The 8,745-nt window shown below is 50.6% G+C and overlaps 1 protein-coding gene across 2 annotated transcripts; it reads left to right on the forward strand.

The window, feature by feature from the left end:
* Positions 1 to 92: 92 nt before the first annotated feature.
* APOC2 (apolipoprotein C2) lies at positions 93 to 2,713 on the forward strand. 2 transcript variants are annotated; one of them, XM_006067537.4, is made up of 4 exons: positions 93 to 527; positions 1,746 to 1,821; positions 2,002 to 2,161; positions 2,465 to 2,713. In XM_006067537.4, the coding sequence occupies exons 2-4, from the start codon at positions 1,767 to 1,769 to the stop codon at positions 2,553 to 2,555; spliced, it is 306 nt and encodes a 101-aa protein (XP_006067599.2). In that variant the 5' UTR covers positions 93 to 527; positions 1,746 to 1,766; the 3' UTR covers positions 2,556 to 2,713. The 2 variants fall into 2 exon arrangements, with proteins under 2 accessions (XP_006067599.2, XP_025125067.2); XM_025269282.3 differs by lacking the exon at positions 93 to 527 and having other exon boundaries at positions 547 to 1,821.
* Positions 2,714 to 8,745: the final 6,032 nt, after the last annotated feature.

Consider the following 8,745-nt stretch of genomic DNA (forward strand, 5'->3'; position numbering starts at 1 on the left):
AACCCCCCATCCCCCTCCAGAGGGTAAGACGTGGAGGAAGTGACACGTGGCAGGAGCACCAGTGGGGGTGGGGGTGGGGGTGGGGAGGAAGGACTGGGAGACCCGGAGGGATGACCCCACCCCGCCCCCAGTGCTAGACCCACACTGCCAGCTTATGGGGGGCAGAGGACTTCAGGCTTCTCAGTTTGGGGTAGAGGGTGAAGGCTGGAGAGCAGTTAGCAAGCCCCCCACCCCTGCCAGCCACCCCTCCTTCAGAGCTCTGCCTTCCCCTCCCACGCAATGGAGACCCCAGACCCGGTGCCTGGTGGGCACCCAGAACCCCCAACCCCTCCGCAGCCCCCCATTCAACCTGTCTCTTTCTCTGTCCCCATGCCACCTCCCCCCCAACTCTCCCCCTCCCACCCCCGCAGTCCTGTTGGCCAGGACTTTGGCCGAGGTGTCGAGGTGGGGGTGGAGGGGTGGATCTCAAGAGCTATAAAGCCTTTCTCTGCCCATTTGGAGCTGCTGAGGACAGCCGCCAGAGTCTGGTAAGAGAGGGGACAGAAATGGGGGGGCGGGGGACAGCAGGAGTGGCCCAAGATTGTTAGATCAGAAACTGCAAAAGTCAAGATATTAGATTCCAGGGAACTCCCTGGCCGTCCAGTGGTTAAGACTCCGAGCTCCCAATGCAGGGGGCACGAGTTCGATCCCGGTTGGGGAACTAAGATCCCTCATGCTGCTTGGCTCAGAGTTAAAAAAAAACAAACAAAAAATTAGTTCCAGTTTTAGAATCATGGAATTTAGGGAATTCTCTGGTGGTCTAGTGGTTACGACTGGGCACTTGCATTGCGGGGGGCCTGGGTCCTGTGCCGGGTGTGAGAACTTAAATCTTGCAAGCCGGGCATGTGGCATGGCCGGGGTTAAAAAAAAAAAAGAATCATGGAATTTAAAAACTGTAGAATGTCTGTGTGTGCTGATCCTCCTCCTGTCAGATGTCAACCTCCACGCCGCAGTCTCTGAAACGTGGAGGGTGATGTGATGGACTGAGCCCTGTTGTCCCTGAGAGTGACTCCCTCCCAGGGTTGGGATCAAGATGACTCTGGAATGTGGGTAGAACAGGGCCCAGAGCAGAGGAAACTCACTCATCCAAGTGGTGGCTCTTAACCCAGACTGTGGCACGTGGCCCTGTATTGAGTGGGTCTTAACATAAATGCCACCCCACTGCTGAGGCTTTCCCGGGCTACACAGCACATCCTCTGCATTCCAGAGCACTTATCAGAGGGAGACAGGCACTTTAATTCATTCATTTGACTTTTGCTCCTTGCATTTCTCTCTCATGTTGGCTTCCTGAGGGTGGCGGGCCACTGTGTTCAAGGCTGGGCCCAGAACTGCACCTGGCACACAGTAGGTGCTGAAGAAACGCTTCTTGAATGAATGAATGTTAGAAATAAGATGTTGCGGGGAATTCTCTGGTGGTCCAGTGGTTAGGACTTGGCGCTTTCACTGCCGGGCCTGGGTTCAGTCCATAGTCGGGGAACTAAGATCCCACAAGCCATGCAGCACAACGAAAAAAAAAAACAAAGAATTAAGATGTAACAATCAGCAAGCAGGAGTAGCATCATAGAATATTAGGAAGTGAGGCTCAAGTCATTAGGAACTTGACTCAGGTGGGGAGGAAGGGGAGAGGGGGTCCTAGGCCGATATCCCTGAGGCCCGGAGACCCCAGGACCAGATGCCTCCCATGGCCCTGCCCCCACCCGCCTCAGTGTTCCAGGTCTCCTGACGCCATGGGCACGAGATACTTCCTGGTTGGGTTTCTCATCCTCCTGGTGTTGGGATTCGGTGAGTGGGGTTGAGTGGGGTCGGTAGGGGAGGTGGGGATGCCAGGACGGGGAGGAGCCCCGAGCATCCTCCCAGTCCGGTTCTTGTCCCGCCCTGCCCCTGCCCATCCCTCTCCTTACGCCTTTTATTCCCCTACTGCAGCAGGCCCCTCAGCTACCCTAACGCACTCTCCTCCTGCAGAGGTCCAAGGGGCCCATGTTCCCCAGCAAGACGAGGCCTCCAGACCTACCCTGCTCACCCAGATGCAGGAGTCACTCTTAGGTTACTGGGACACAGCCAAGGCAGCCGCCCAGAAGCTGTACAAGAAGACATACCTGCCCACTGTGGATGAGAAAATCAGGTACCACCTGCCCCCCACCCACACCCCAGGAGTCCAGAGTCCCAGCCCCCAGCCCCTTCTCCCTCACACTCAGGAGTCCAGGTTCAAACCTGTAATCTTTCAAGGCCCAGGTATCTTAGCTCCCAACACCTAGCTCTGGGATTCTGGGATCCACGGCTTTGGGTTCTAGTCACCTTTTCCAACAGGACACGTGATTCTGGGCCCCCAGACCCAGGAGTCCAGACCTCCAGCCACCCATCCCTCAGACAGAGGAGTCCAGACCCCAGCCCCTCCTCCCTCAGTCCGTCTGTCCTTTCTCCCCAGGGACATATACACCAAGAGCACGGCAGCTGTGACCACCTATGCAGGGATTATTACTGACCAGGTCTTTTCTATGCTGTCAGGAAAAGATTAACAGCTGGGCCCCCAGTCACGGGGGAGTCCAGGCTCCAGCAACTCCCTGGGTCCCCTGATCTACACCCCTGCCCACTTCCTTGCAACTCTCAGCATCCTGTTCCCAATTCTAGCCTGACTTATCAATAATAATAATAAAGCCAAGTTTATTCTTTTCAACGTTGTCACTTTTCTGAGACCCCAGGGTCTAAGATGGAGGAGCTGATGCCTGCCAACCAACACTTATTGAGCACCTGTTCTATGTATATCTTCCTAACCCGATCAGTGAGAATAAAGAGGTGAATAATAATAATGAATAATCGTAACAACAATAATTAGAGACTGACCCTCACTGAGGTCTGGCTTTCTCATCTATTTTTTTTGGCCATGCCATGTGGCGCATGGAATCTAGTTCCCTGACCAGGGATCGAACCTGTGCCACCTGCTGTGGAAGCACAGAGCCTGAACCAGTGGACCAACAGGGAAGTTCTAGATTTCTCATTTGTAAAATGATAAATGAATCAGTTCAGTTCAGTCGCTCAGTCATCTCTGACTCTGCGACCCCATGGACTGCAGCACACCAGGCCTCCCTGTCCACTGCCAACTCCCGGAGTTTACTCAAACTCACGTCCATTGAGTCGGTGATGCCATCCAGCCATCTCATCCTCTGTCATCTCCTTCTCCTCCTGCCTTCAATCTTTCCCAGCATCAGGTAAATGAATATAGCTTACTTACAGCGGCCTCTGACTGTGTCTGGGGCCTGGACTGACACTTTTTAAAAATTTATTTATTTTTAAGTGAAGGATAATTACTTTGCAATATTGTGTTGGTTTCTGAATCACTGGGCTGAGACTTTAAATATGCCATCGCAGAGAGGTGTTCAATGGCCCGATGGCAGAGGGGAGAGTGGTGCCCATGAGTCATTGCTGAGTGTGGGAAGGCAGGGCCCAGGTTGGCTGGGACCCAAGAGGGCAGATCTGTAAAAGCTGTGTTCTGTGCCAGTTCCTATACATTTGCCCCACTCCCCGTCATGTATTTATTGAGACACAACCAGGCGCTGGAGACACAGCAGGGAAAAAGACAGCCCTGCCTTCATCAATTCAGTTCAGTCACTCAGTCGTGTTCGAATCTTTGTGACCCCATGATCTGCAGCACGCCAGGCTTACCTGTCCATCACCAACTCCCGGAGCTTGCTCAAATTCATATCCAACTTGGTGATGCCATCCAACCATCTCATCCTCTGTCGTCCCCTTCTTCTCCTACCTTCAATTTTCCCCAGTATTAGAGTCTTTTCCAATGAGTCAATTCTTTGCATCAGGTGGCCAAAGTATTGGAGTTTCAGCTTCAGCATCAGTCCTTCCAATGCATATTCAGGACTGATTTCCTTTAGGATCGACTGGTTTGATCTTGCCTTCACATGGCCCCTCAAAAACGTACTGATTGGGTCCTGACCCAGCTTCATACGGTTTTACTGATTACAGCTTGGCAGTATGCTTTTTTAGCTCTTCTTACTAGCAATAGCAATAATGTTTCCTGAGCTCCTATTCAGGACCAGAAGCTCTGTTCCATCCTGAGCCACAAATAAAGAGGCTGAGGGGACGGGGTGGGAGGCAGAGACGACCCATGGAGAAGATAACTTCAGACAGAAATGCAGGTGATGAAGAAAAGGTGAAGAAGTGAGGAACGAGTTCAAGATCTAGGTGCAGCCACCTTGGATAGGGGTCACAGGGAGCATACTCTAAAGGACGCAGCTGGGCTGGTCACAGGGTATGTGGAGTCACAATGAAGTGTGGTAAGGACAATTGCTGATGGAAAGTTGGGGGAGAGGAGGGGAGTATTCACTTGGCTCCCAGGTCTGAAAGGATGGACTCTACCCTCTGGTATCTGGGCAGTGGGGAATTACCGGCCAAAAGCACAGGGGGTGAATTAAAAGCAGAGGCCCTGCAGTCTGAGGGAGGAAAGTGCTGGGGCCCATGGGTGGAGTGGGCGAAGGGCCTGGACTCCTGTATCTGGAAGGACTAGAGAGTGGGTCCTCTGCCCCCAAATCCCATGGGTTGGGCATCTGAGGATGCAGGGCCTGTAGTCTGCTAACAGACTTGACATTAACTTCCGGCCAGCCTTTTCAGCTCTCTTGGGGCAGTTTTCCCAGTCCTGGGGCTGGGCAGCTGTGAGTCCAGCAGAAAACAGGGGCCTTGGGGAGAGGTTGTGGGAAATGCCCCCAAAGTCCCCAGGGCCTGGGAAGAACTGAGGCTGCCAAGCCCAGTGGGTGATGGGGCAGGGGGGACCCTGGATGAACAATCCCTGCTCTGTCCACTTGTTTCCCACAGACTCAAGCCAAACCAAACCACTGCCCAGGCTAGTTCTGCTTCCAACCAATCCTGGTGTACTTCCCAGACTCCTCCTTCCTTTCTCAGGCACCCACCCCCCATCCTATTCCCTTCAGGACCCTGGGAGTCGAGGCCACCCAAACTCCTTCTCTCCCAGAATCCAGGACCCTCAATCCATTCTCCTTGGGGACCCAGAAGTTCAGGTCCCCAGCCCGCTTAGAATTTGAAATCTTACTCTCTGGTTGGTGTTGGGCGTCCCCTAGTGGAGCACAGAATGGGTCTGATCGGTGATTTATTTAACAGGAACACAAGTATTCATTTGGTCATTCAGTGGACATGGGGGAGGGCTTTACAAGGGCCCCATGTGAGGTCATAGTGTACCTCAGAGCCCCTGGTATTGCAACAGATCAGGACTCTGCAGTATATGAGGATGTTGGGGCGTCTAGTGCTGAAATCAGAGATGGGGTAACAGTGAAACTAGAGAAGATGAAGCTTCAAGGTCCCTCACTTGCCTGGGCTTTCTTTGGTCCTCTATTTAAATTTGTACACGCGATTTTGCACTTTTAAAAAAGAGGTTCACAGGTATTTCCCTGGTGGTCCAGTGGTTAAGAATTTGTCTTCCAATGCAGGGGACGTGCGTTCGATCCCTGGTGGGGGAACTAAGATCCCACCTGCCTCAGGGCAACTAAGCCCATGCGCCGCAAACTAGAGAGAAGTCCGTGCCACAGTGAAAATCCCAGGTGCAGCAAATAAGACTCATAGTTGTTTTTAAAAGCCCACAAAATCTCCATCTGCCTATCTTCTGGGAGACTTCATCATCATGTTCATTACATCTCTAGACTTGAAGACTAGGCCTACAATTTCACAGAATCATTGCTATCGTTAGTATCTGTACTAGAAAGGGACAAGGCAAGAAGTTTTCTAATGTTTCTTCTTGTCCTTGTGTTGGTTCACAGAGGTAAGTCATTCACCTTCTGCACTCAAGAGTTTCATTCTTTCACTCAGCAGTCATGCCCTGGGACAGTGTTGGAGACACATGACCATGACCATGCGGTGACCATAACCAAGACACACCCATCTCTGTCAGTGATGACACAAAATGTGGGCAGGGAGGGGTGAGGAGTCCAGGGATACAGGAGGTCTGGGAGCTCAGGAGGGTTTCCTGGAGGACAGATACTTTTCAGCTGAGGCCTCGAGGAAAGTGGAGAATGTAGTTTGTAAAACATTAAATAAATATTTAAAATATCTCAATGCAAAGCCTGCTTTCCTTTCCAGACCATATGAAAAGTTTATAACCACAGTGCTTGATACTGATCACTTACTAAGGTCCACACTAAGTGAGGACGGAGGCCAGGTGCTTTACATTCTTTTACAGAGGGAAAAAATGAAGCCCAAAGAGATAGGTCATTTGTCCGCAATCATTTAGCCGCTCCGCAGCACAGCCAGGGTTTGAACCCAGGTCAGACTTCCACCCAATTCACTGGTGAAGGTTTCACAACTGCTAAGTCTTCTGTCCTCTCTGGGCCTCTTATTATTCCTTCCTTGGGCCAAGGGTCTCTCAACACATATTCGGAGCTGTAGCAAGTTACTGAAAAGGCATGGAGTTCTTTGAGTCCCTGAAGCGGAGTCCACCGCGGCAGGCTTCGCTGGACTGCGAAGACCACGGGGGCTATGTGCCTGCGCATTAAACTAGGCATCCCCAAGGCTTAGGGAGGGGCCGAGAGGGTCCGGTTAGGAAGTGTGGTGGCGTTAGGACGCTGAAATAGTAACTAAGCGCACAGGGCTATAACCTAGGGAGACTTGTCAGAGGAAAAGAAGAGAGGTCAGAAAGAGAGGCCACCGAGTCCTGGTTCGAAGACCAGGAGAGTTCCTTTAACGCAGGAGGGGTGTGGTTCAAGCGGAGAGGCTCTATGCGTTTACGGTGGCCGGGAAAGCTCATGAAAGTTGAAATGAAAATGATTTAAAGAATCCGCGGGGCGAAGCGGGCAGAATGACCCAGGAGGCTCATACAACTGAAAGGGGCGGGGTTACGCGAGAGGGGCAGAAAGAAGGGAGGCTGTGGCAAGCGTAAATGTTCGCCAAGAAAGTCCTGGGAGTTAGGGTCAGGCAAGGTGTCTACTGCTTGCTGTTGTTTCAGTTCAGTTTAGTTGCTCAGTCGTGTCCACTCTTTGTGACCCCATGAACCGCAGCACGCCAGGCCTCCCTGTCCATCACCAACTCCCAGAGTCCACCCAAACCCATATCCATTGAGTCAGTGATGCCATCCAACCATCTCATCCTCTGTCATCTCCTTCTCCTCCTGCCCTCAATGTTTCCCAGCATCAGGGTCTTTTCTGATGAGTCAGCTCTTCACATCAGGTGTTTGGCTCCATCCCTTCATTCTTTCTGGAGTTATTTCTCCACTGATCTCCAGTAGCATATTGGGCACCTACCGACCTGGGGAGTTCATCTTTCAGTGTCCTATCTTTTAGCCTTTTCATATTGTTCATGGGGTTCTCAAGGCAAGAATACTGAAGTGGTTTGCCATTCCCTTCTCCAGTGGACCACATTCCATTTAGGCTATTTCAAATCCTAAAGGATGATGCTGTGAAAGTGCTGCACTCAATATGCCAGCAAATTTGGAAAACTCAGCAGTGGCCACAGGACTGGAAAAAGTCAGTTTTCATTCCAATCCCAAAGAAAAGAAATGCCAAAGAATGCTCAAACTACTGCACAATTGCACTCATCTCACACGCTAGTAAAGTAATGCTCAAAATTCTCCAAGCCAGGCTTCAGCAATACGTGAACCATGAACTTCCAGATGTTCAAGCTGGTTTTAGAAAAGGCAGAGGAACCAGAGATCAAATTGCCAACATCCGCTGGATCATGGAAAAAGCAAGAGAGTTCCAGAAAAACATCTATTTCTGCTTTATTGACTATGCCAAAGCCTTTGACTGTGTGGATCACAATAAACTGTGGAAAATTCTGAAAGAGATGGGAATACCAGACCATCTGACCTGCCTCTTGAGAAACCTGTAGGCAGGTCAGGAGGCAACAGTTAGAACTGGACATGAAACAACAGACTGGTTTCAAACAGGAAAAGGAGTACATCAAGGCTGTATATTGTCACCCTCCTTATGTAACTTATACGCAGAGTACATCATGAGAAACGCTGGGCTGGAAGAAGCACAAGCTGGAATCAAGATTTCCAGGAGAAATATCAATAACCTCAGATATGCAGATGACACCACCCTATGCCAGAAAGTGAAGAAGAACTAAAGAGCCTCTTGATGAAAGTGAAAGAGGAGAGTGAAAAAGTTGGCTTAAAGCTCAACATTCAGAAAACTAAGATCATGGCATCCTGTCCCATCACTTCATGGCAAATAGATGGGGAAACAATGGAAACAGTGAGAGACTATTTTGGAGGGCTCCAAAATCATTGCAGAAGGTGATTTCAGCCATGAAATTAAAAGATGCTTACTCCTTGGAAGGAAAGTTATGACCAACCCAGACAGCATATTCAAAAGCAGAGACATTACTTTGCCAACAAAGGTCCCTCTAGTCAAGGCTATGGTTTTTCCAGTAGTCATGTATGGATGTGAGAGTTGGACTATTAAAAAACAGCTGAGCGCAGAATTGATGCTTTTGAACTGTGGTGTTGGAGAAGACTCTTGAGAGTCCCTTGGACTGCAAGGAGATCCAATCGGTCCATCTTAAAGGAGATCAGTCCTGGGTGTTCATTGGAAGGACTGATGCTGAAGCTGAAACTCCAATACTTTGGTCACCTGATGCGAAGAGCTGACTCATTTGAAAAGACCCCGATGCTGGGAAAGATTATGGAGGGCAGGAGGAGAAGGGGACGACGGAGGATAAGATGGTTGGATGGCATCACCGACTCAATGGACA

The sequence above is a fragment of the Bubalus bubalis genome, chromosome 18 (assembly GCF_019923935.1).
Source record: "Bubalus bubalis isolate 160015118507 breed Murrah chromosome 18, NDDB_SH_1, whole genome shotgun sequence".
In the NCBI taxonomy this organism is placed as follows: domain Eukaryota; kingdom Metazoa; phylum Chordata; class Mammalia; order Artiodactyla; family Bovidae; genus Bubalus; species Bubalus bubalis.

Bases quoted from the DNA above. Each gene is read 5' to 3' on its own strand.
- APOC2 (XM_006067537.4), top strand. From the start codon at position 1,767: ATGGGCACGAGATACTTCCTGGTTGGGTTTCTCATCCTCCTGGTGTTG. The intron at 1,822-2,001 runs GTGAGTGGGGTT...CTCCTCCTGCAG, and splicing joins CCTCCTGGTGTTGGGATTCG to AGGTCCAAGGGGCCCATGTT. The intron at 2,162-2,464 runs GTACCACCTGCC...CTTTCTCCCCAG, and splicing joins ACTGTGGATGAGAAAATCAG to GGACATATACACCAAGAGCA.